A 27,067-nucleotide genomic window follows, 5' to 3' on the forward strand; every position below is an offset into this window, starting at 1 on the left:
GGTGCACAGGCTTCAGTAGTTGTGGCATGTTGGCTCAGTAGTTGTGACTCATGGGCTCTAGAGCACAGGCTCAGTAGTTGCGGTGCACAGGCTTAGTTGCTCCGCGGCATGTGGGATCTTCCTGGACCAGGGCTCGAACCCGTGTCCCCTGCATTGGCAGGAAGATTCTTAACCACTGCGCCACCAGGGAAGTCCCTGTCTTGATCTATCTTAAGAGATCTGTTTCTTTTCTTTGGGAACTTTCAGGATCTTCTCTTTGTCTTCAGTGTTCTGAAATTTCATATTGGTGTGGATCCATTTTTATCCATTATGCTGAGCAGTGGGTAGGCCCTTTCAATCTGAACACAAACACTTGTCCTTCAGTTCTGGGAAGTTTTCTGTAATTATTCCTTTGACGATTTCCTTCCCTCTGTTTTTTTCTGTTGTCTCTCTTTTTTTTGGAACTCTTATTATTCAGATATTAGACTTTCTGGGCTGGTTCTCTTTTTCTGAACTTTTCTCTTCCAACTCTTCTAGTGAGAATTTTATTTGTGTGCTTATATTTTGATTTCTCAAGAGCTCTATTTTATTTTCTGCTTGTTACTTTTTTATGGCATTCTGTTCTTGTTTCATGTATACAGTATTTTCTCTTACTTATTTGAGAAAATTGATAGGTTTTGGAAGTTTTCTTCTCCCTGCACTTTCTCTATTTTTACTTGTTTGTTTTGTCTCTATCATTCATGTCAGAGTGCCTGCTCATGTTTAAGAGTGAGGGACTTAAAAAAGAGTGAAGGACTAAAAAGACATCTTGTACCTATGGGCATGTGGTTGGGGCTTCTCAGCTGAGAACTTGATGTGAGGGTTATCTGGCTGGGAAATTTGTAGGGGGAATTTCTGATGTGGGATTCCATAGATCTTTCCTCTTGGGCTGAACACATTTTCCTGTGGAGATTTTTCCCAGCATCTAGCCTTTAGGGTAAAGGCCGGTGGCCAGTCTTCTGGAGAAATAGGTCTGGGGTCTCAGTATTCCATGTGCATATTGCTTTAATTCCTTTGATTTCTGTAAAATACCTCTGCCCTTGACTGTGCCCAGTTTTCCCCATAGCAGAAACCCTCTGTTTTGTTCCCTCTGGAAAAAAACAAAAACAAAAACCCCTTATTTTTTCTGGGACTGGGGAGAGGCAGTCTTCCACTAGCATGAAGTGGGATTTAGGGATCTAACTCTTTGTTAACTAGCTTGTAACCAGCCCTCACTTTTGCTCCCTTCCCTTCTCATTCACTTCCAGAGGTACTTGATGCCACCACTCCTGAGCCCTTTGAGGTTTCCACAGATACTTCAGATTCTCACCATTCCCTAAGGCCAGCTTGCTTCTCGGCTCTCTTGGATATGCCAAGTCAGTACCATTGATGCATCTTGCTCTCCACCTTCCAAATGTTGTTACTGTGATCTCCTTTTCTCATGTCCCCATCTTTGTGGGTTTAAATCTTTTCAAAATGATCTTTAATGCCTTAAAAATATTCCTTTAATTGAAGTTTTAGTAGAATTTCAGGAGGGAACCAAATTAGATATGTCTATTCTATTCACTATCTTTAATGGAAGACTTTATAACTGTTATTACTACTTTTGAACAGGTAATACATGCACAAGTTACAAATTTCTAAAGGTATAAAGGAGTAAGCAGTAAGAAATAAATCCCCTTCCCATCCCTGTCCTAAAGTTTCTATTATCAATTTCTTGCACAAAAACAACCTTTCAAGGGCAGGGTACCTACCTATTAAGGTAAATCATTAATCTTTACAGTAAGAGGACCCTGCTTAGAAAATGTTTGTCAAAAAGATCTCTGCCCTTTTGGGGTGTCTCTTTACTGCAGGGCCGCAAGATATGTTGACCAGGAACAAGGCTAGTCATTTCCCTTTGAAAGTTTCCCATTCTCTTATGGTTCTAAATCATTTCACTGTGTGTTAATATCAGATGTTTCTCACAGAAGTAGGGTAGGGTTCCTTCATACTCTATCCATTTTTCAAAGGAGGAAAGTGAGACTCAGAGAAGAGAAGTGACTGTCCAAAGTCACCAGAAAGTAGGTTGGGGAACCTAGATTCAAAAAGGTGGTATTAGAAGTCAGTACTGTGCAAAGCATACCAGCTGCAAGGTAGGACTGGAAGGTCTAGTTTCTCAACGCTGTCCTCAGTGCACCTGCTTTGCAATTAACTGAGGAGTTTCTTAAAAATTCAGACTTCTGGGCCCCACCCCACACTTACTGAAGAGGAATCTCTTAGGCTGGAATTCAGAAATTTGCATTTTTAAGAAGTTTTCCCAGTGATCTTAGGCACAATAAAGTTTAAGAATTGGTGGGCAGAAAAAATGCTCTGGGTATCCAGAGCAGGGAGCAAAGAGGTTTAAGCAAACAGACGGAGAAGGCAACATATGAGTTTGTTGGTGAAGGTAGGGTGAGATTTAGACACATGGAGAAGGTGGGGAGGAGGGGGCCTTAGCAGGCCTGTCTGAGGGAGAATTCATGCTTGGGCTTTCACTGTCCCTCTCTGTTGTTGCCATCATCATCAACCCCCTTGTCATCCTTTCCATTTTCCTCTTTAGCCTCCTCCCCAAACCTCAACAGTCTTTATGGGCTGAGCTCAGTAGAGCCTTCTGCTCTGGGAACAGGGAGATAGAGCCCACACAGAGGTGGTTTGGCATATATAGGACATGCACAGAGTTGACAAGTAGAGGGCACCCAGTCACAGGCAGACAGGAAGGGGCAAAGATGAATATAAAGAAAAGGACACAAAATTACGGGCGGACAGGGAAGGACAGCTGCAGAATCACGGGCAGACATATGTGTGCTGGAAAAGGATACACAAACATGGATGGATATAAGAGGCACTCATAGAGACCGATTAACAAGGTCACACACAAAGTCACACGAATACCAAGCACGGACACACAGATACAAAGGACATATGCAGATAGAGATGGACTCCGGTGATGCCTCAAATCTGTGAAGGGGGCTCAGGTGTAGCTGGCCCCTTAACCCACTGGGCTGAAGGGAAGGGATTAACCTCAAGTACCAGGCTCTGCCTTCCAGGGCCCTGCCCATCTTTCAGTCTCATTGCAGAGAGAGGTCAGGACCCAGGCTGGAAGGGCTAGGTGTGCTCCTGGATATGCGCCTTGGTCAAGGCGAGGGAGATCACTTACTCCCTCTTACGTCACATTTATTTCAGCCCTCAGATGTTTTTAATTAGGCCTGAAGTCTTGCTTCTTTCTGGCTCGCAGCCCAATTCCGTACAGGTGTCTCGGGCCCTGGCTCTTCTTGGGGTGTTTTGTTCCAACTCGGGGTTTCAGTGGCTTCGGAAGCTTCATCAGTTCATTTACAGACCTCTTTCCCTTTAAGCTATTTTCCCTCAATCCGTCACCTTCCCAGACTCCCTCTCATTCCCGACCTCACTTGCAGTTTCTAAGAGCACTACGTCTCCCATAAATCTTAGCGCCCAGGCAGCTGTTTTAGGGAACTTCAAGTACCGAAATGCTCTCCTATCCGTCTCCGTGATTACCGCGGTGACCGATGGGGCTTGTAGTTACCTAGGAATTGTCAGGCGACCCCAAAAAAACTACTCGTCCCAGGAGTCCTCGTGTCAGAGGCGGGTTTACCTCCCGTCTTTCTCCGCATCCCTTAATCCTTCCTTGGACTCCAACTCCCTCCGTGCCTTGCACTGAGCTCCCTACGGCGGAGAATGGTGCTGTAGCCAAAATGTTTTCTGGGAGTTGTAGTTCGTATATTGGTGAGACGAGTAGGAGGTGGAGTGACTCGGCGGCCATTAGCTGTGTGTAGTTGCCCGGGACTAGGAGCTTAAGTGGAGAGGGAAGGCTTATTCGGTGGAAATCAACTGTGGGCATGGGCCTCTACCGGGGCTACCCCTAGAGTACGGAGAAGGCGGGCTTTTTGGTTCACCGTCCCGCTGACTGGCGGGGCCCACTAGGCCTCCGGACATCCCCGGTGTCAAGTAGGCCTCGTCTGCCGGCAAGGGCGCCCCAAAGGCGGGAGGCGCCATGTCGCTGGTTGCTTACGCCAGCAGCGATGAGAGTGAGCCGGATGAGGCTGAGCCGGAGCCGGAGGAGGAGGAGGAGGCGGCGGCCCCTACACCTGGGCCCACTTTAGGGGGCTTGTTCGCTTCTCTTCCCGCGCCCAAGGGTCCGGCCTTGCTGCCTCCGTCCCCCCAGATGCTGGCCCCAGCCTTTCCCCCGCCGTTGTTGCTGCCCACACCCACCGGAGACCCCCGGCTCCAGCCTCCTCCCTCCTTGCCCTTCGGTTTGGGAGGCTTCCCCCCACCTCCAGGCGTGAGCCCGGCTGAAGCGGCGGGAATTGGGGAGGGGCTGGGATTGGGGCTGCCCTCGCCCAGAGGCCCTGGCCTCAGTCTGCCCCCACCTATCGGCGGGGCCGGGCCCCCCCTGGGGCTTCCCAAGCCAAAGAAGAGGACAGAGCCGGTGAAGATTGCGGCGCCAGAGCTGCATAAGGGGGATGTGAGTATCTGAGGAGGGCACCCCCAAACTGTCCATTGGGTTTGGGCATGGGCTCAGCTGTAGGAGGGACTTGTGGAGATTCCCGAGACTCCCTCCTGTAAATGCATCCGTTGATTCCGGACCGCTGGATTCCTGGTACAGTGCGATGAAGTGAGCTGAAGTTTGTCAGCTTTGGGGAGTTAGGGTATTTGTCCATACGGGTTTCTTCAAGCTGGATTCGCCTGCAGAAGGGCCATATACCATCACCTGGCACTGACAGGCCTAGGCCTAGGGACACTTGGTTCCATTCCGCCTTGTTGCATCTTCATCGCAGGCCAGTTTTTTTTTTTTTTTTTCCTCTCTCTCTCTTATACTGAGAACGGCATAAAATCTGGCACCGTAGGTAACAGGAGACAGGATTCCTGAGCCCTTGCTGAACATTCAGGACTAACCTTTTCCTTTGCCTCTGAACTTAAAAGCATCAGGGTTCGGAATGAAAAGGATAGGAATCCTGGATTCTGTTTTTGAGGGGAGTTAGGGAAGAAATTGAGTGTTTGTTTAGTACAGATCGTTTGCCAGTTACTGGCCCTTTCCTTCAATTGTTACAGAACTCTGCGGGATAACATTCTAATTTTTACAGATGAGAAACAGGTGTCCAGTATGCATGATCTTACCTGGCAGAGGGCAGAGTGAAGAATAAGGGTTTATCTGAACTCCAGGCCTGTGCCTCAGTTTCACGGTTTAGGTATTTCTCAAGCCTAGGTGAATTAGGACATTTGGGTCCTAGAGAGGCAACCAAGCTCTTGTCGTTCTCTGAATGTTGTATCAGAAAAATTGAAGGCCTTTTCTGAAGTGAGCGCTTTGGGGGATAGAGGAGACAGCCTAGGGGCAGGTAATACTTTAGAGTTATTTGGAGTTCTTTCCATTCTCTCTCTTCTAAAGGTTAATTGGGTCAATCCCTGGCTCACTTTTGGTAACCCTCTGAGAGAAGCTGATTCTTGCCCTTTCTTTTCTTCAGACTTCCGACTCTGCCTGGAGGCTATTTCTCTTCTCTCCCCCGCCCCCCACCATGTCCTAATGTTCTTTCCCTCACCTCTTTCAAATCTTGGCTTAAAAGACACGTTCTCGGTGAGGACTTCCTAGGCGACCTATTTAAACTGCAACTTCCTGTCGCACGCTCCTCCCCAACCCACTTCTTTTATTTTTCTCGGTAGCACCGCCATCTAAAATACTTTACCACCGTCTACTGTATATTTTATTTGCCTTTCTCCTTTTGCTAGTATACAAGCTCCATGAAGGTAGGCTTATTGTTTATTTTATTCGCTGCTATATCCCTGGTGGTTAAAACAGTGCCTGGCATAAGCTGAGTACTACCTAAATATTTTGAGTGAATGAACTCAAATGAATATGGATTCTGTATAGAAGGAGTTTCCAGAATCTCCTTTACTACCTTGTTCCAAACTTTTTTCCATATCGTTTCCCCCTTCTTTCTCACCTGAGTTTGTCATTTCTAAGTTTAGGTTCCCAGAAAGCCTTGTATTGCTCCACTGAAACTTAGTTTGGTCTTGATTTAACCTGGAACAAAGGAAAGTCCCTGAGTAGGACAGAGGAAGATAGGTTTGTTGTTTGGGGTGTTTTCTTTTCACAATTTTCCCACCAACTTTTCTCGCAGCCTAATTGTGATATATGGTGGAAGATGGCACTTTAAGCCTGCCTCCCTCCACCCTCCACAGTGACGGTGGAAAAGCTCATTTTTAGGTCTGCAAAGGTAGCATTAAGAAAGGTTTCTGGGGCTTCCTTGGTGGCGCAGTGGTTGAGAGTCTGCCTGCCAATGCAGGGGACACGGGTTCGAGCCCTGGTCTGGGAGGATCCCACATGCCGCGGAGCAACTGGGCCCGTGAGCCACAACTACTGAGCCTGCGCGTCTGGAGCCTGTGCTCCGCAGCAAGAGAGGCTGCGATGGTGAGAGGCCCGCGCGCCGCGATGAAGAGTGGTCCCCGCTTGCCGCAACTGGGGGAAGCCCTCGCATGGAGGCGAAGACCCAACACAGCAAAAATAAATAAAAATTAATCCTACCCCCAACAACAACAAAAAAAGAAAGGTTGCTGGTAGAGGCTGTAGAATCTTCCATTTAGGCTGGCTGAAGTGGCAGAAAACTCTGAGGACTTCTAACTATCCCTCCTTTGTAAGTATAATTCACTAAATTCCTGAGGTGAATCCTGATGTGGATAATTAAAATAAAGTCAAATTCTAGCCCTTAGCTGGTTCAGTTTCCCATTTTTGTTCTGTTCAAGTTAGTATTTTTGTTTTCTAAACATATGGGTCCTGGGAAGTGTAGCCTAAGAGAGTTCCAAGATGATTAGGTGAGAATGATCTTCACCTTTGAAATAGTTGTGGTTCTAAGGCCCTGGGGTTCCAAGCTCTGTGTCTTGTGCTTATTGGGCTCTCAGTAAACATTTGAGTGAATGAATTAGGTTTCCTTAAATAATTTCCCTTTAGGGTTTGGTGCTGAAGTAGAATTAACTCTGAATTTTCATTCATTCATTTGTTCGTTCAGTATTGAGCTGCTTCTCTGTGCCAGGAGCTAAGAGTACAGTAGTGAACATGATAGATCCTGTCCCAAAAGGAGTTTATGGTCAATGTGGGGGAGACAGACAAGGAAATAGATTTTAGGTCAAGTCAGAGAAGAACCATGATAGAGCTGGTGCCAGGGGAGCACTCCTCTGGGGCACTAATCCAGTTCACAGGTTGGGGAGGTTTCCAGGAGGAGTCGATGTCTAAACTTCAGAGATAAGACAGATGAGCAGAAGGTAGCCAGAGAAAGGGGCGATGGAGAGGAGAACATCAGGCGGGGGAACAGAATGTACAAAAGCCCAGAGGTGAGAGAATGAAAATGCTTTGGGGAACCTTTTGTAAGGCACCCTGGCTGGAGCACATGGGTGGGCGGGGCAGTGATGAGAGATGAAGCTAGAGAGAAAGAGGCTGAGGCTAGATGATAATGGGCCTTGGATACCATGCCAAGGCCTTTGTACATAATTCTAGGGTAATGAAGAGCCCTTGAAGTCTGAGCAAGAATTCTCTGATCACAGGGTACTGAAAGATCTGGAGGGAGCAAGACTGACAGAGAGTGTGAAAGATGATGGCGGCCTGGATAAGGGAGTAGTGGGGGATGGAGAGAGCTGGAGGCTCCAGGTCTTTTTCTGAGGTAGAAGTTTTAAGACTAGGGAATTGATTGGATGTCATGGGTGAAGGAGAGGATTCATGGCTGATCCCTTGCCTTTTGGCTCAGGCAGCTGGGAGGGTAGTGGTGCCATTTATTTAGGGAATACAGAGGCTGAGCAGATTGGGGATTAGATTTAATTGGTTAGAAACTGCTCCCAGCAGGCTTAAATGGAAATGCGTCATACAGCTTCTCTGCACATTTGATTCATTCTTCTTTTTTTTTTTTTTGTGGTACGCGGGCCTCTCACTGTTGTGGCCTCTCCCGTTGCGGAGCACAGGCTCCAGATGCGCAGGCTCAGCGGCCATGGCTCACGGGCCCAGCCGCTCCGCTGCATGTGGGATCTTCCCAGACCGGGGCACGAACCCGTGTCCCCTGCATCGGCAGGCGGACTCTCAACCACTGCGCCCCCAGGGAAGCCCGATTCATTCTTCTTTGTCTGCAGACCAGTTTCCACTTCTTAACTTTTGTTGCAGGTGAAAGATGGCCACCCATACCTCCTTGGTTTTTAGTTCCTTTCTTTTAGTGATTGGCTCAGATTGACCTACAATCTTAGTCCCAGTTCTGGTTTTCCAGGGGAGAGAATATGATTGGTTTGGGTAAGCTCATCAGTCAGCTGCAGTCAGGGGACAGGGTAGTACCAAATTTCTCTCTCCAGGTGCACTGCAAAATCAAATTCAGTCAGCTTTTGACTTCTGTGAGGAATTAGGAATGATCCATAAAATGGAGAACCATCCTTTCCTTTTCCCTTCTTACTGTTCGTTTTCTGAACAGTGGTTTATTGTTGATTTTGTGGGCTTAGGGGATGCAGACTTCTAAAATTAGGATACCAAAAAAACAAAATTAGAAGAATAAGTTTGCTGTAAGAGTTTTCTGTCATATAATGTGCATTACAACACAAATAGAAATTTTAGGGTTATCTGGATTAGCATTACCCATCCTTTTAGATTGTTTACCCAGGTAGTGGAAGATTTGAAGCTGTGAGATTGCAAGTTCACTAATTTTGCTAATTTCTATTAACCAAGTAATATAAGAGTTGACTGCGGTGGATTTAGCTAAGATTTAGCCCTAGATAGAAAGAGAAGGAGGAGCGTACTAACACCTGTGGGGCACTTGCATAGTGTCCGACACAGTGCTGGGCACTTCAGCGACTCTGTAAGCTAAGTGTTCCCCTAGTTTACAGGTGGGGAGATAGGAATTTAGAGAGCAGAGCTAAAATCACACAGTTTGGGGGTAGCAGAAGTTGTATTTGTACCCAGGTGTGTTCTGTTCCTTTCTATCGTAGCACCTACCAAAAAGATAGAAGAACCTTGAGCAACCAGAACTATGAAAGTGATACGACGAGCAGTGCAAAAGTGGGAGAGAAAATGATGTCCTAACTGAAGGGCAGATGTAAGAACATATTTGAGACCAAAGGGTAAAGAAGTTGATGAATCTAGCTAATTGGGATAATAGCAGAGAGGAGTGTAGAAGTGATTAGAGTTTGGAGCCTGGGGGTAGGAGAGTCTGTGCTTGGGCCCTGATTTTCTTCTTGGCTCCTGGCCCTGGCAACTAGTGATTGCTTTTTTGGAGAGGGAGTCTGTCAGAACCAGAGCCTGGAAAGATAAGAGGGAGGCTGCCACGGGGAATGAGGCTCTGATAGATTAGCAGATCCCACTGGGCCTGGCTTAATGGAAAATGTCTGTTTCCGTTCTTGCTCAGCAGTCTCTGGGTGTGTGTGTCTTGTCACTCTTGGCAGCTGGAACAGAGAGGACAGTGGTGGCCATTGAGGCTCAGGCTCTAATGAGGCCAAGAAGAAATACAATACTTTCTTCTTAAGAGACACAACCGGTTTGTGTCTCTAAAACCCGGGAATGCCTGTTCTGGCCCAGCGTACTTCTTCCAGCCCTGGGTGCTCCCATATCTCTAGCATCACCCTTCTTTCTGGGTCTAATGAAACAGACCCACTCAGATCACCATTTGCTGGTCTTTAGCATTCTCTAGGAATTGACTCCACAGCCTCCATTTAATATACTCCTGTGGAAAACAGTTTGGCAGCTCCTCAAAAAGTTAATTAGAATTACCATGTGATCCAGCATTTTCACTCCTAGGTGAAAAGAATTGAAAACAGACTCACACAGATACTTGTATGCCAGTGTTCACAGCAGGACTACTCACAGTAGCCAGTAGCCAAAAGGTGGCAACAGCCCAGCTTATCAACAGATGAGTGGATCAACAAGAGTGTGGTATATCCATGCAATAGAATATTATTCAGCCTTAAAAAGGAATGCAGTCTGGTGCATGCTACAACACGGATGGACTTTGCAGACATCATGCCAAGTAAAATAAGCTAGACAAAGAAGGACACCTATTGTATGATTCCATTTATATGAGGTACCTAGAGTAGGCAAATCCAGAGATAGAAAGTAGAGTAGAGGTTATTGGGGGCTGGGCAATAGGGAATTATTGTTCAATAGGTACAGAGTTTCTATTTGGGATGATGAAAAAGTTCTGGGAATAGTGGTGATGGTTATACAATATTGTGAATGTACTTACTGCCACTGAATTGTGCATTTATAAATGGTTAAAATGATAAATTTTGTCCGGAGCCTGTGCTCCGCAACCGGAGAGGCCACAACAGTGAGAGGCCCGCGAACTGCAAAAAGAAAAAAAAAAGATAAATTTTGTGTTAGATATGTTTTACCATGATAAGCGGAAAAAAACCCCAGTATACTCATGTGCCTCTCCCCATCAAGGAAGTTCTTGTGTCTTAAATACTGTATTTAGGCTAAGCCCATTTCTTCTAGCTGGTTCCTGATAGAAGCTGAATTAATTTTTCTTTTAAATGCTCCAAGACAGCTGTATCCCCCCCACTCCAACCCCTACCCTGTGACTGGAGGATATATGACACATCTCTTAGCTTTTGGCTTATTTATCTCCTCCTTTTTGGTACTCTGAACCGAAGTTTATTTTTTTTTGTTTGAGGTATTTGGATAATTCCTTGCTGAGCTTTCCTTTTGCTTCCTGTTAGTTTTCATTCAGGCCCCCACATGCCCATAAGTATTTTGAGTGGCATCTAGACCTCTTTTCATAGTGAACCAGTGAGTTCTGTGTTTCCAACCTCTTTAGTTGGCTAAAGTTAGTTCAGGGGGCAAGAGGTGGTTCTCATTCTATTTCCTCACCCTCCCAATGGCCCTGGACTTCCTGTGTGGCCCTGGGTAGATTACTGAATGTCTCGGAGTCCTGTTTGTCAGCTTTAAGAGGTCAAGATTTATTTTTACCCCTCCCTCAAAGATGAATAGTCATGACCTAAGAAGAAGTGTTTAGGGGCTCAGCACATTTTTTTGAGGGTCTTAGTATTCTGTTTTAGGGAGTCTGTCATATTTTGTGCCCATCTTGAGATGATTTATAATGGGGTTCAGTAGGTTAGTACAAAATGTTCAAAGAAGGATGACTGTGAGTAGCCATAGCAGTTCTCTAAATCCAGAATTAATAAGGTGTTCCTAAAGTCTTTGTACAGTTTGTGTGTGTGTGGGTGTGTGTGTGTGCGCGCGCGCACTTGCTTTTAAACTTAGGTTGACAGTGTACTGGAAACAATCTGACATTTAAGGAAAAATTGAATTTTCTTCCCACAGCTGATCTGGCCTTCAATTCTATTAGCCGTGGGACAGTTTGCCTACACTTTCAAAGTAGCCACTTTCTGTTTGTCACAGGATCTGAAAAATAAAAATATGCTTGTACAATTTTATAAACATAATCATCTTAAACTTGATAAAATTTTATTTTCAGATTGTTTCCATTGGACATATTGCCTTAGATGTTAAAGTTTAAACGTGCCTGGGGACTTCATGAAAACCTTGTATACCCCATAGTGAGGTGGCTCTGTGTGGTCTGCTGGAAAGGAGAAAAGTCTTCACGGTCAGAAGACAAGGGAAATGGTCAGTAGCCCCTGAGGCAGTGGGAGTTTGGAACAGAGAGAAAAGGTCAGAAATGCTTGGGTGTTTGGGGCTTAAGGCTTATTCTTCGGTTGTGTTTGACATCTTGGCAGACCAGAGAGAATAGTAATCCTTGAACTCTGTTAAGAATTTTAGTTTATATACATGTTCATGGGTAGTAGCTCATGCAGTCTTTAGAATAATGTTGTGACATGGATAATTATTATTGCTAACTGAGGCTTGGGGGGTTAAATGGCTCCTTGGGGATCCTCCCAGCCAATGAGTGGCAAAGCTGAGATTCAGACCTGTATTTCTGATGTTGTGCCTTGTGCTCTCGGCTGTGTCATGTGGGATCTAGTGGGATCTGATCAGTGTGGATCTCAGGTCTGGACATGCACAGCTCAGCTGCAAAAGCATGACAGGTGTCTCTGCAAAAGCATGGGAGCCTAAACTGATTCAGGTCCCAGTTCTGCCGTGTACTAGCAATTATTTAACCTCTCTGAGCCTTATATTCCTTACCTGTAAAGTTGAGATAATAATGCCTACCTTGAAATTTTATTCAGGATTGAATAAAAACTTGTGAATAAATTGCCTGACACGTAGTAGCTACTCAGCAAATGACTGTCCTGTTCTTTACTGCCCTTTCTCTTACCCCCATATTTAAGTATTAAGACAGATTTCTCTTTTTTTTAATATATATATTTATTTATTTTGTTTATTTGTCTTTGGCTGTGTTGGGTCTTCATTGCTGAACACGGGCTTTCACTAGTTGCGGCGAGCGGGAGCTACTCTTCGTTGCGGTGCATGGGCTTCTCATTGCGGTGGCTTCTCTTTGTTGGGGAGCACGGTCTCTAGGCGCGTGAGCTTCAGTAGTTGTGGCACACGGGCACAGTAGTTGTGGCTTGTGGGCTGTAGAGCGCAGGCTCAGTAGTTGTGGTGCACGGGTTTAGTTGCTCTGCGGCATGTGGGATCTTCCCGGACCAGGGCTTGAACCTGTGTCCCTTGCATTGGCAGGCAGATTCTTAACCACTGTGCCACCAGGGAAGTCCAAGACAGATTTCTCTTAACAGGATTTTTAATACTACAATTGGCAGCAGTTAGTAATTAAAATCATTGTATACTGACTACTGTGAGGTAATATTGAACCGTAAGATAGGGCCTTGGCTGTCAGAGTAAAGGGAAGAATACGCACGTGAAAAATGTAACATTTACAGAGCAAGCACAAATGAATCATTGTTAGCATGATGCCACCCCAGACAAATGAATAGCTTAGGGACACAGAGTGAAAAAGAGCAAGGTGAGCTTCTTCGGAAAGACTTTAGGAGTTTCGAGTCAGGAAGTACAGAGTGCAGACTGACAGGAGAGTGAGAGGTGTCAGTGATTCAGGTAGGGGAGAGGGAGTAATAAGGTGGGGGACCTACGTGAAAGAAAGCACAAATGGAGGATCAGCCAATTCTTTGAGGGGATGTTAGAACCACACTTGATGCCCTTATCTTTTTACCGCCTTTATTACAGTTATTTGGGTACTTGTCATTCTTCTTAACTGGACTGTAAGTTTCTGGAGGGCAGGGACTTTTTTCATGTCATGGCACACAAGAAAATCTTTGAAGCACAGTGGGGGACGTGGTACAGGCTGTGCCTCTGGAAACCAGTGGGCCAGGACTCTACCTGCTCCAAGCCCTGCCTGATGCCCTGTGGGCTGAGTGGATCATTATCATGGTACCTATAACCCAGCCATAGGACACCAGTTGGGAAGCTCTGTCTACAGTACCTGGCACAGTGTCTTGCATACAGTAGGTTCTGAGTAATGATGATCAAAAAGTCCTTGTAGCACACAGATCCAAAAAGGAACCTGTGGACTTCCCTGGCGGTCCAGTGGTTAAGACTCTGCGCTTCCACTGCAGAGGACGTAGGTTCGATCCCTGGTGGGGAAACTAAGATCCCGCATGCCATGTGGTGTGGCCAAAAAAATAAATAAATAAAAATAAAATAGAAAAAAAAAAAAAACCCCAAGACCCCAAAGGAACTTGTGAGATCTGAGGGTCAGTTGAGAAAGATAAGGCAGAGGATTTGAGTTCTTTAGAATCTTGGAGATGAATAGACTCTTAGATTCTTGCCTAATCACCTTTATTTACAGATGCCCCAAACCAAGGTGCTAAGAACAAATGGAAAACTTTTAAGGTTCTCAGTTTGGATATTAATTTTTTAAAATAAAATGTGAAAGCTTGCTCTTCATATGCCTTGCATCTTTCTGATAGCTGGAGATGCTGAGGAACTGGTATTGAGCTAAAAGTTTAGACATTTTTAGTGTGAGAGCTTGTATTAGAAACAATCCTGATGAGTCAGAGGGGTAACACAGATGAGCTCCCTTCTTGCTCCAAATTCTCACAGTCATCATTTGCTCGCCTTCTTCCTGGACACAAACAACTCTGTCTGGCAGACAATAGATCATACTTGGAGAGGGAATGGATTTCTCCAATGGCTTTGACCTTTAATACCTCATAGAAGAGTAGTTAACATACCACTTAATCCCACCGGAGTTCCCCAGCCCTGTGGTTATGTAGTCTATATAAGTGGTTTTAGAAGTGAAACTGAGATTGGGTGAGATTGTGGGCCAAATCCCATTCATCTTCTAGTGGACAGATTTATAGGAAGAAGAATGGGTGTAGTTTTTTCTTTCCACCAAAGACTGAATGGGAGGAAGTAGTCTTAATTTAAAGGACTAGAAATGGATCTAAGAAGGCTGTGCAACATGTCTGGAGGTATGGGAATGAGTGACCAGGGGTGGTCAATGCATACCTTGTTCTCTGAAGCTGTTTGAGAGCAGGAAGGAAGCTCTGCTTGTTTGGCTGGTTCTGGGGGGTGCACCTTTCATACAGAGGAGGGGCTCGGACAGGATGATGTCCCCTGTTGTCCAGTCCTTTATTTGTGCTTCATTTAATGTGGGTGCTTCTCCACTGTCCTTAAACAGTGAGGCCTTATTCCGTTTCTTTTTCTCTTAGTCAGATTCCGAGGAAGATGAACCCACAAAGAAGAAAACTGTCCTTCAGGTAAGCTTTGTGACGTAATAGAAGCCATTTTTTCTCTTCCCATATTGCTTCCTGAAAGACGGGAAATTTCCAGGTCAGGCTTAGAGCAAATGCAAGTATTGGACGACTGCCTGTTTGGGTGTAGTTTTGCTTTCCTGATAACATCAGACCTCGTGCTTCTTTACCCTCTCCTCGCCGTTCCCTGGCTTCAGCGCACTGGCGTCTCTCCTGGAGGACAGGCGTGGTAGGGAGATGAATTGGAACTCAATTTGATTCATTACATTTCAGGTAAAAGGATTATTTAGGAACGGTAGAATAAACGGATTGGTCAAAATGTTGTTATGGAACATCTGAAGTTTAAAATTATCCATCTTCTCCCTGTCTCATTTTTAACCTGGAAAAGAAACACTTAAATAGCACTTACCAGGCACTAAGTGCTGTACCAGTGTTTAACTGATTTAATCCTCCTAGTACTGCCTAAGTCATAGCGTTATTATCATCCCTATGTTACATACAAGGAAAATGAGAGCTTAAGGAACTTGCCCAAGGTCAGACAACTAGTGGGGACAGAGCTGGGGTTCAGACTGAGCCAGTCTGACTGTAGAGTCCAAGCTCTTATCTGTTGCATTTGGCTGCTGCTCTGTCATCAAGACCAGAAGTCCTTAACCAGACAGTGTCGGGAGATGATCTCGCTGCTGTTTCCTGTTTCCCCTTGTCCCCATGCCTTTATTTCTGGCTCCCAGAAGTTTCTTCCTGTTCAGCTCCACACTCGGTGATTTATACACTCTCTGACCTCATGTTGATTATATGCCTCAGGAAGAGCAAAAGCAGTTCTGCCTTGAGACTTCCCTTGTGGTGCAGTGGTTAAGAATCCGCCTGCCAGTGCAGGGGACACGGGTTTGATCCCTGGTCCCGGAAGATCCCACATGCCGTGGAGCAGCTAAGCCCATGTGCCACAACTACTGAGCCTGCACTCTAGGGCCTGCGAGCCACAACTCCTGGGGCCTGCGAGCCACAACTACTGAGACCTGCGCGCCTAGAGCCAGTGCTCTGCAACAAGAGAAGCCACCGCAATGAGAAACCTGTGCACCACAACGAAGAGTAGCCCCCGTTTGTCGCAACTAGAGAAAGCCGGTGCGCAGCAACGAAGACCCAACGCAGCCAAATAACAAAAAAACAAAAACAGTTCTGCCTTTATAAGGTTGCTGTCTCATGATTTAGGTATATGATGCTGAAATTGCTCCTTCCCCTGACTCTGTTAAGGTGTCACTTCCACGGCTGGGAGGTGTTAGAAGGACAAAGTCATGTGAAAGAAAGATAACTAGTGAGAGTGATGATGTGTCCATATTTGTAGTGGGTGATGGAGGAGGAATCATGGAAGATACCGACTTGCTGAGACTGAATGAAGCCAGTTGTCCTCTGTTATCAGAATGACTTCCTGGAGGACGTGGACTGGCAACTAAAGAGATGAGAGGATACTGGCTCAGAAGGCACCCCAGGAGTAAAAAGCAGTCTTCCAGATGGTAGGAAGAGATGAGCGCATAGAGAAACTCTGAGCTGTTATGGCAGAGTATGGACCCAGCACTGCAAAGGGATGTAGCCATGATCCCAGATGTATCTGAGAAGTCAGACACTTTGAAGGTAGCCTGAGGATGTGCTCCACCTGCCACCTCAGTCTGCTTTTCATGAACCTGAGCCTCTGGGGTCTACCAGGCTGAAATGACCCAAATCTGTGAACACAGACAGCAGGGAGAAGAGCCCATTTTCTGGATGAACAGTTCTGCCTGGCCTGCTTGACTCAGAAGTCTTATTTTACTCATTCTGGGCATTTCTTGGCTGAGAGAGCTGAAGTACATGGGTACTCCAGAACGGTGACACAATGACCTTATTCCATTCTCCTTTTTCAGACTGACACCTCCCTCAGCCCTGCAGTTAGGCCAAGCTGGCCCTGTAGCACATGGAAAGCAGAATCCCAGAGATTCTTATGAATAAGAGCAACTCTGGTTGGGCTGAGGAACACTGGATAGGCTCAGCCAATTAGCTTACAAATTGATAAGTTAAATGCATGACTCTGGCGTAAGCAAGCTGAATATACCCCATCTGTAGGGCTTTCCTTGGGTGGGGGAGGGAACTTTTGGCATGTATGAATGTCTTTTTTGGACATAGGCTTGCTCTTGAGTTTGAGTGGCAATCCAAAGGAAGCAGGGAGTAATCCCATGTTAAGAGGAACCTTTAGGACATAGAGGTTCACTGATCAGCTGGAGAGGGCCCTGAGCTTTTTGGGAAGAAGGATGATGTATTTGCCAAATGTATTTATCATATTTGCAAAAAAAAATCAGAGTCAGGGAAGGCTTTGTGGCAGAGGGAAGAGGAGCTGGGTTGAGATGGATGAGGAAAACAGGGATGACATCTTACCTTGGGAGAAGCGGACAGCAGAATGGCCTGAGGTAGCAGGAGTCAAGTCCAGTTTGGATGACGTTAGTGGGCCGAGGTTAGACGGAAACAGGGCTGGTAAGATTTTAGGCTAGAGCACATATCTGTAATGCTTGTTCTTAGTGTCAGTAGTATGTATCATAACATCTCACTTGTCATCTTTCTTCCCTCCTTACCCAAACCTGGGCTCACCAGGGATCCAGTGAGGGGACTGGATTGTCCGCCTTGCTTCCCCAACCTAAAAACCTGACTGTGAAAGAGACTAACAGGTTGCTCCTGCCCCATGCCTTCTCCCGGAAACCCTCGGATGGCTCCTCTGACACTAAGCCCTCCAGACAAGCTTCTAAGACCAAGCCCTCTTCTCTCGCCCCTGTTGTGGGCACCACAACCACCACTCCATCGCCCTCTGCTATCAAGGCTGCTGCCAAGAGTGCTGCCCTGCAGGTGACGAAGCAGATCACGCAGGAAGAGGACGATAGTGATGAGGAAGTAGCCCCTGAGAACTTTTTCTCCCTCCCTGAGAAGGCTGAGCCGCCTGGAGTTGAGCCATACCCTTACCCCATTCCCACTGTCCCTGAAGAGTTGCCTCCAGGCACGGAACCAGAGCCGGCCTTCCAGGACGATGCAGCCAATGCCCCCTTAGAGTTCAAGATGGCAGCAGGCTCAAGTGGGGCTCCTTGGATGCCTAAGCCTGGGGATGACTACAGCTACAATCAGTTTTCCACGTATGGCGATGCCAATGCCGCTGGTGCTTACTATCAGGTGGGTAGGAGGCATGGAGGGCAGGCCAGGGAATGTTGGAGTATGGCCGTCAGGGAGAGCTTTGAGCCAGTGATACGGCCTCTGTGGCATCACTTGGGGTGAATTAATGAATCTTCTGGTGTCTTGGTTTTTCTGTACCTGTCAGGCCTCAAAACATACTGCCTTTATTGCTAAATCTTGTAGTCTGATAGGTTGAAACACATAATTGACCCGTTTATTCTGAAGACAAAATGTCATTTTAGGAGCTGATGAAAGGTATAGGGAAAAAGTGGAAGAGGAGCAGTCTCTAGTCTTAGAGATCCCAGGTAACTTCTGCAGATGTGGGTGAGGAGGATAAGTGAACTGTGGCATAGACTCCTAGACAGCAGTGAGTCCAAGAGTTCTGGAGGCGGGGAGTGCTGAGGACCGCAAGGGAGAGGAGGGACTGCAGAGGACAGGAGGGAATTTGGAGAGTCGAATGCAAAAGGGAATAAGGAGAATGGTGAGAGGCCTCGACTGAGTCACAGGAAGTTGAAGGGACTGAGGCAAGTCCCTGGAAAGAAGATGCTGGAGGACCATAGTTTGGGCAGAGATAGAGAATGGGCTTTGAGGGTGGTTTGAAGTTTGAATCTCAAACTATGTGAGTCTATTACTTAACTGCCTCTCTGAGTCTCAGATTTCTCAGCTCTAAAATGGGAAGAATACTAGCAACTTCAGGGTTGCTAGGTAGAATTACATTGGTTTAGCGTGCTGCCTGGAACATAGCAAATGCTCAGTAAATGGTTATGATAACTTTTTATTCAAATGTTATTTGGAAGAGCTGTTTAAATTGTTCTGTGTGGCCTCAGAGAGTGAGAATATATGAGGCCAGGTTGTAAATAGGTTTAAGAAAGACTTTTCCAGTGGTCAGAGCTTCCTGAGATGGAGAGGGCTCCCAGGAGTTCCGGGAGTCACAGCAGTGGTGGAGGTGGAACAGAGGCCTCTGGCTGGTCCTGTGGCTGGGCAGCTGTAGGAAGTTTTCCTGCCAGCATGCGATGGTTTCAAGACTTCAGTCTTCTTCAGCCACTGTGATTCTCTGAATGGTCAGTGTTAATCTTACCTACAGTCTAGGCAGTGGGCTTTGAAGGGACTCTGTTCTGATCAAAGACTTTGAGAACTATTTGCCGTTAAACCTTGTTGTATCCTGTAGGCTGATCAGGGACAATGCATCTCCCCTCAAGGTTGTTAGAAGGAAGGAGGAACATGAGTGTTTTGATCTCTTTAGCAGGAGAAAAAAAAAAAAAAATCTAAGAAACCACTAGTTTACATCCAGCAAATGAGTATCAGTTGGAATTCTGTATGCAGTTATAAACACTACTGAGGTAATCTGTGCAAATTAAAGCACTTTAAATACACTAGGGGGCCCTGCAATTTAAATGTATGTTATTTTCAATACTTTTAATGAAAATTAATTACTCTGGGTTTTTATGTATTAGTTTTAGTCAGAATTAAACCTTATTTTTCATATAGCTCACTATAAAATGTTTTTAGAGGAGCATTTCTTGGAGTTCTGGGCAAAGGTGGAAGAATTAGGAAAAAGTGCAGGCCGGGAGGAAACAGTTTCTCAGCTCTGTGGCTGCCTGACTCGGCCACAGTAGGGGCCTTGCCCTTGCCTTCACCCCTCTTCCTCTAGGGTCCATAACAACATCTGGACAGCTCACCTCTATAGGGAAATCATCAATTCCTGAACTAAAAATCTGGTAATGCAAACCTGGTTTGTTCCCAGCTTTGTAAATTCCATACCACCCTTGTAGTGGTTGATTTTTATCCGAGATCTGCAACCTCCCTGCCTGTTACAGGTGATCCCCTGTGTCCAGGGTGCTAGATAGGACGAGGAGCAGGAATGGCATGCCTCACACCTCTCACCTCTGCTCACACTGGATTCTACTGGGGTCTTACGAGCAGGAGCAGGGCTAAGGCACAGTAGAGGTCAGGAGTGGGAACCACTCTTGGGAAGCAGCCAGGGGAGCAGCGGGTAAATTGAAGCCAGAGAGAACGTCTTTATTTCTTACCTCTCTTCCCTAAAAAATATCCGTCTGTCTGGATGGTGCAGATGAGAAGAAAGTCTGGTTCTTGAGTTACAGGGTAGGTCCTTAGGATCTGTGCTTTTTACTGGTCCATTTGAGGGTCTGTAGTGTGGGTGTGGGTGTCACCACTGCCTCTTTGATGAGGGTTTTCTTTGTCCCCTCTCCACTGTGCCCTCAGTTGGTGTGTTTTTTTCCCTCCTTGACTGCAGGATTATTACAGTGGTGGCTACTATCCCGCACAGGACCCGACTCTGGTCCCCCCACAGGAAATTGCCCCAGATGCCTCCTTCATCGATGACGAAGCAGTAAGTTAACAAAGCACAGGTGACCATCTTTGACCCCTGGACACCAGGCTTCAAATCTGAAGCTAAAGGAAATTCTTTCTTTTTTTTTTTTTTTTTTTTTAAACTACATTCATTTAGGATTAGGTTTGGCAACATATAATTGAGAAACTTCAAGTAATACTGGCTTATGTAAGGGAAGTTAACTTTTTTCTTCATAAAAGAAGGCTAGAGGTAGGTAGGCGAAGGCTGGTATGGCAGCTCCACAAGCTGTCAGGGATCCAGTCCCCTTCTGATCATTACTTTGCCCATCCCTAGGTTGTGGCCTTTATTCTTATGGTTAGTGATAAGAATAAGAATGTAGCTAAGTCCACTGCCATCATTACTGCATACCAGGCAGCAGAGTGGAGAAAGAAAGTCACCTCCCCTTTTAGGAGACTTGCTGAAAGTTCCTAAGAACACTTCCCCTTCTGTCTTACTGACTAGAACCTGGTCACATGGCCATATCTAGTTGCAAGGAAATGTTGTCTTTTCACTGGGTGGTAATATGCCTAGCCAAAGTGTTGGGTTCATTCATACTAATGGAGACAGGGAGAGTGGATCTGGGGAGGGAACAGCAGCCACAGTAAATAACCCTGTGTTTCACATCACTGTGTTCCCTGCTGCTGAGCTTTTCCCCAACTCAGCACAAGGGAAGATGAAAACCCCATGTCCTGCGGCCATCTGGTCATGTTCAGGAGATAAAGTATTCCATTTGTAGGGAGGTCACAGCCTATTAGGAGTAGGTTGGAGAAATAGGGGATTCTACCTCTGTGCATGCAAGTTCTTATAAAAATAATTTTCTTCTCACCTTTTCACAGAAAGATGTGCATCCCTTTGCAAACTTCTGCCTGTGATTAATACTGTGTTCATCCACCTCCCTGTGTATATCCTCCTTGACAAGTTCAGTAGTTAGGCCCTTTTTGTTTTAAGCCTAGGAGGCAGCAGAGAGCTCATCCAGTGGCAAAAGTCAGCTTCTTATGGGTAGAGTGACCCCAGGAGGCCTTGCTAATGCTCAGACCACAACCTGGGTTTCATTGCAGGTTTCCGAGTGTTATTGAATTTAATTCCCCTTTGCTCACACTCCTTCTAGGCGTATCTCCTGGTGACTTGTGGTGTGATTTTTTTTTTTTTTTTTTTTGAGGAGGAAAGAGTAGCAGTCTCCTAGAAAATTTGCCAGGTCTTTTTTTGAGGCTTCCTCTCTTCCCATCTCTACGTTCTCCTTCTCTCATGTCTGGTCTGGTGTGCGGGCTGCTGATTTGGTGATACTGAACCAATGCGAAGGAACAGACATGTTAAAAGAACCAATTTTTAGAAGAAAAATCCTAAAAATTTTTTTTGTACCCTTAATTTGAAAATAGTATGCAGTCCTTTTAGACAGATACAATTTATAAATAATTTGAATACAAATTCGTATCAGTGATTCTCTGCACTCACTTACGTTTGGGAATACATTTTGGCCTTCCTTTCCCTGAGGCCAGGAGAACTTCTGAGAAGTAGCCTTTCACCTGGCTTTAAGGCCACTTGGTAGGTGGCACGGTGAAAGGACATACTGCATAGAGAGAATTAAGGGTGCAATGGAACTGGGGAGGCCCAAAACCATTCCATAAACTCTGGATCCTTGGTGACCTCTCCTGACCCCCTACCCAGACCCCCCACGCCTGAATTTTTCCCCCTTTTCCAGTTTAAGCGGCTGCAGGGCAAAAGGAACCGAGGGAGGGAGGAGATCAACTTTGTGGAGATCAAAGGTGATGACCAGCTCAGTGGGGCCCAGCAGTGGATGACCAAGTCATTGACAGAAGAGAAAAGCATGAAGTCATTCAGCAAAGTAAGTGGGAAAGGTCTAGTGGGTGGCCAAAGCAAAATCTGACCCCATACCCCATTGTTACTGTCCCAGCACCTTTAGCAAACACCTGTTCCCCTTGGTACTGGAGTGTACACCAAGCCTCCCAGATAGAGCTCCCGCCTTGCAGAATTTTGCAGCACTTTTCTCTCCATCTGGATGGTGGAGTCTGGTTACTGAGATTGGATGGTTGAAACAGTTTCCTAACCTGCAGTTGGGAAGATCTCTGATATGTGTGGCTCCTTCCCTGGCTGGACGGGATCCATAGCTGCTCTTCCTTCTCTCTGCAATCATATCCCTCTCTCCATCCTGTTAAGTTGGGACCTGGCACAGCACATCTGTGAGGTGTGGGCACAACAAAGCCTCAGAAGCCCTGAGGTCCTAGGTGCTGAGTGTACATGTCCTTCTCTCTCCTTTCTTTCCATTATTTATTGTAGCCAGCTGTAGTCTTTTCAGATGCTTTATTCCTCACATTTCCCACACCACACTCCTACCTTCTCTCTGCTAGTTTTCTTCAGTCAGTATGATGAACATCTCTTCACCTAGTAGCTGAGTACAGCAAATGTGGACATTTATGAGCCTGCCACAGGGGGGAAAATGTGGGGAACCCTGGATTCTAGCCGAGCACCAGCAAGGCCAAGGTCGGGCATTTTATTCCCTTCTCTATCCATTTTCTTTGCTTTGTTCTGTGGCCACAGATGGCCATCTGAGCCCCAGCCATTTGTTTTAACTGAATGTTGGCGGCCATACAGGACAGAGCAAAGGATTGTGGTTAGATCAGCATAGATCCATCATTGTTTACTGGAAAACCACTTAGGAGAGCATGCTCTACTAACTGTGGGTCGAGAAGCATCGTCACATAGTAATAGCTACTGTTGTCAGTGCTCACTGTGGGCCAGGAATGGAGCTGGATGTTTTATGTTTGTCATCTTTAACTGTCATATTAAATGATATTAAATAGCATCAAGGAATTGGAGTTTGCCATTTTCCCAGGTCTAAGTTTTTTTTCCATCATCTCATTGTATTGAGCTAGATTGAAAAAAAAGGAGAGAAAGATACAGTTCCTGTCCTTGAGGGGTTTACAGTGTAGTTGAGAAAAAGAGATTTAAGGACACTTGAGTATAAATGATTATGGTGCAAATTGATTACATAAGTGCTGAGGAGACTCCAGAGAGGAGTTTTGGGAGTTGGGTGGGGCTGATTAGGAAGCTTCTAGTCTGAGACAAGACTGGCAGAGGACAGAAAAACCGCAGAATGAAAGCCCAGACCAATATAGACTTTGACAGTAAATCATTTGCATCAAAGTTTGGTTAGGGGTTCAGTGCAGTTAACGGGTGGAGGCTGGAAGACTGGAGAGAGGTGGGGTGATGGTGAAAATCTAATTCCAGGGAAGTTGTTTGTTGGGGTTTCAGCCAGAGGTGATTGATGGGAGAGAGCTTGGTAAGCAGTAGGTAGGAGATAGGCTAGACATCTGGCCTGACTGGGGACAGGTGAACAGAGATGAAGAGGGCCTAAAGGGGAGATGGACAGAGTGGGTGGTGAGAGGGTCTGGAGGACGGGAGGAAAGGAGGGAGGAAGGTCTCCTGTACCCTGGCACTTCAGCTGTTTTAGACTGACTGCAGGCAGTAAAGCTGGTATCAAGTGCCTATTGTGGGCAGGACACCATGCTTGGTGCTGGGGGCAGGGTGGGGTTACTTACCAAAGACGTGTAGTAGACAGTCCTGATCCCACAGGATTTCCAGTCTAATGGGGATGTCAGCTGGGTATTTTAGGCAAGTAGTCTGAGCTTGGGATTTTTGCATAATGGCTTAATAAAAATAACTGTAAGTATACAGACATAAAAACAGCTCCAAGCTGACTTTTTCCCCCTAGGATTTGGGCTGTGTATAGTTGGTTTCTTAATGCCCAACCTTGCCTCATTGGGGCACGTGAGAAACTTCCACTTTTCTTTCAGTGGGTTAATGATTGTTTTCTTCCCTTGCAGAAGAAAGGTGAGCAGCCAACAGGCCAGCAGCGGCGGAAACACCAGATCACGTATCTGATTCATCAGGTGAGAGGGCTGAGGGCCCTGGCCTGCTAGGCAGGATCCCTGTAAACCTGGGGATTTGAAGGCTGAGATCTAGGCTAAGAAGCTTCCAGTAGGCACCCTCCCCAGTTCTCCATATGGCCACTAGGTGGGGATGTGTCCTTCAGAATTCTCCTACTCTGCATCAGTCTCACTTCAGATAAGACTCAAGTACAGGTGCTTGGAATAAACTCTGTAAGTGAAAATTCAGATATTCAAAGCATAAAGGTAAGAGGGGAGTGAAATGGTTTATCACAGGGTTCTTTCAAATAGCAAGTTTATCTGATAATTTCAAAAACTTTAGGGACTTACCTGGTTGTGCAGTGGTTAAGAATCCACCTGCCAATGCAGGGGACACGGGTTCAAGCCCTGGTCTGGGAAGATCCCACATGCCGCGGAGCAGCTAAGCCCGTGCGCCACAACTACTGAGCCTGCACGCCACAACTACTGAAGCCCATGCGCCTAGAGCCCGCGCTCCGCAACAAGAGAAGCCACTGCAGTGAGAAGCCTGCCCACCACAATGAAAACCCAATGCAGCCAATAAATAAAGTTAAAAATTAAAAAAAAAAACTTTAAAGAAAAATTGGTTCACCAGCTTTTAGCAAAACATCCACCTCGTGAGGAAGTTGGTTTTATTTATGTTCTCCATTTCTGTGGCAGGAAACATCAGTGCAAATAATTCAAAATTACAGGTAATCCAGAATATCTTCTGGAATTAGAATATGTCTTGGTATTTATTTGATAGGACCTCGCAGCTTTCAAATATTCACTGAATCACTAAATATCTTTTCCAGACCTACTGTACTAAATGCTGTCAAGGGTACAGACAGGAATAAGACTTTCCTGGCCATTTCCCTAGGGAGTGTATATGCTGGTTGGTGATTTCAGTGGCAAAACTTGCTTTCGTTGTTCTTATCATATTTTCACATTCCCTTTCAGGGACTCCTTTGTACCCTTACCCTGTCTTGTTGTTTGTAGGAAAAGAATTTGAGGGTAGGGTCTTTCAAAACTTTTTAAAATTTATTTTTATTTTTTAAATATTTTTTTTTTGCTAGCTGCTCCCCTGTAGGGTCTTTTTTTAAACTCAAACCCTTAGCACCCCACCCCATTCCAGGGGAAATGAGCAGGTATCAGCTAGCTTGTGGGAGTGTGGTTGAGGAGCCCTGTTTCTAGGGTGGCGCTTGTACCTTCCCAGAATGCAGTGTAGAGCCAGGAGTTGTCATGGTCAGGAGGAGAAAGCATTAATTCTAGTTCCTTCCAGTCAGTTTTTCACAGCTTCAATTTATACTTTAAAGTCACATGAATTTCTAGGGTACCATATACACTATATTCAACACAACAGCAAACTGTGGCTCCAGACTAAGTTATTATTGGTATGTGTCCTGTTTTTTTTTTTTTTTTTTTTTTTCTCGGTACGCGGGCCTCTCACTGCTGTGGCCTCTCCCGTTGCGGAGCACAGGCTCCGGATGCGCAGGCTCAGCTGCCACGGCTCATAGGCCTAGCGGCTCTGCGGCATGTGGGATCTTCCCCGACCGGGGCACGAACCCATGTCCCCTGCATCGGCAGGCGGACTCTCAGCCACTGCGCCACCAGGGAAGCCTGGTGTCCTATTTTGACCTGTCCGTCTTCAAGGCTGTCCCCTCCCACTTGGCTAGTTAGGTATCCAAGGTAACCAGTTGTCTTTTCAGATGCCAAATTCAATTTCTCATTTGTCCATTTCCCACTTGAGCATCTCAGTTTTAATTCTAGCTGATGAAGGACCAGGATTCTTGAGTCTTTATTCTGCTTAAACCCTATTAGCTCCCCAAAGAGATGTTTTCTTTGCTTTCTCAGGGTCTTCCCCTTCTGCTTGAATAAGGAAAAATTAAATCTTTCAAGGGATTTGCTTTTTCCACATAATTGTTTTGATGGGAGAAAGACTTTATTTTTTGTTTTTTTTTTAAAGAAGATGTTGGGGGTAGGAGTTTATTAATTTTTTTAAATTTATTTTTGCTGTGTCGGGTCTTCGTTTCTGTGCGAGGGCTTTCTCTAGTTGTGGCAAGCGGGGGCCACTCTTCATTGCGGTGCACGGGCCTCTCACTATCGCGGCCTCTCTTGTTGCGGAGCACAGGCTCTAGACGCACAGGCTCAGTAGTTGTGGCTCATGGGCCTAGTTGCTCCACGGCATGTGGGATCCTCCCAGACCAGGGCTCGAACCCGTGTCCCCTGCATTAGCAGGCAGATTCTCAACCACTGCGCCACCAGGGAAGCCCAGGAGAAAGACTTTAAACTGGGAAGTGCACAGGGGCAAAAGAAAAATATTTCTCAGAACCTTAGTGTGACTCTCCCCTGCCCCCTCTTCCTCGCATAGGCTAAGGAGCGGGAGCTGGAACTGAAGAACACCTGGTCGGAGAACAAGCTCAGCCGCCGGCAGACCCAAGCCAAATATGGATTCTAGGGCTCTGGACCTGACTGCCCCCTGGATCTCCTGCTGCCCAGCTGGCCGGGCCCCCAGCTTCATCTCTGGGACCCCAGCTGTTCCAAGCCCAGGATCTCCTTCCCTGAGGACCCAGCCCTCGCCTCTGCGAGAATGAACATATTTGATAGATTTTTCTTAACAAAAGTTAGAAAATTCAGCTCCTTTCTGTCTTGGAGCTAGCAGAGACTCAAGTGATGCCTCAGAAGGGGCTCTGAGTTCTTGGATGGGAGTTTTGCTCCCTGTTGGGTGTGATGAAATGTTGAACCCCTCCATCCTTTTTTTTTTTTTTTTTAAAAACCAGGGATGTCTGTTGAAATAAAACATTCAGTCTGACAGATGCTGCCTGCCCTGACCCTTTCCTACTTTTAAGTGAGGTCTCTTTTTTTTGGACCCTTCTCATTTATTATCCTGTCCTTGGATCTCAATATTTACTTTGTGTAAAGCAACCTCCAAACTATCATGAGCTGCCTTATGATTACTTTGCATCTTTTCTGAGTACTCACC

General features: G+C 46.0%; 1 protein-coding gene across 1 annotated transcript; it reads left to right on the forward strand.

The window, feature by feature from the left end:
- The first annotated feature begins 3,775 nt into the window (after nt 1-3,775).
- On the forward strand, nt 3,776-26,898 carry PRCC (proline rich mitotic checkpoint control factor). Its single transcript, XM_082614975.1, has 7 exons — nt 3,776-4,495; nt 14,611-14,658; nt 17,266-17,832; nt 20,087-20,182; nt 21,882-22,025; nt 24,025-24,090; nt 26,456-26,898. Exons 1-7 carry the CDS (start codon nt 4,025-4,027, stop codon nt 26,540-26,542), a joined length of 1,479 nt encoding a protein of 492 aa, XP_082471101.1. The 5' UTR covers nt 3,776-4,024; the 3' UTR covers nt 26,543-26,898.
- The last annotated feature ends 169 nt before the right edge of the window (nt 26,899-27,067 follow it).

Source organism: Mesoplodon mirus, assembly GCF_964341445.2.
Source record: "Mesoplodon mirus genome assembly, chromosome: 3".
Classification (NCBI taxonomy): Eukaryota; Metazoa; Chordata; class Mammalia; order Artiodactyla; family Ziphiidae; genus Mesoplodon; species Mesoplodon mirus.

Coding starts and splice junctions, on each gene's coding strand:
- PRCC (XM_082614975.1), top strand. CDS start 4,025: ATGTCGCTGGTTGCTTACGCCAGCAGCGATGAGAGTGAGCCGGATGAG. Junction 14,659..17,265: donor AGAAGAAAACTGTCCTTCAG/GTAAGCTTTGTG, acceptor TGGGCTCACCAG/GGATCCAGTGAGGGGACTGG. Junction 17,833..20,086: donor CCGCTGGTGCTTACTATCAG/GTGGGTAGGAGG, acceptor CCTTGACTGCAG/GATTATTACAGTGGTGGCTA.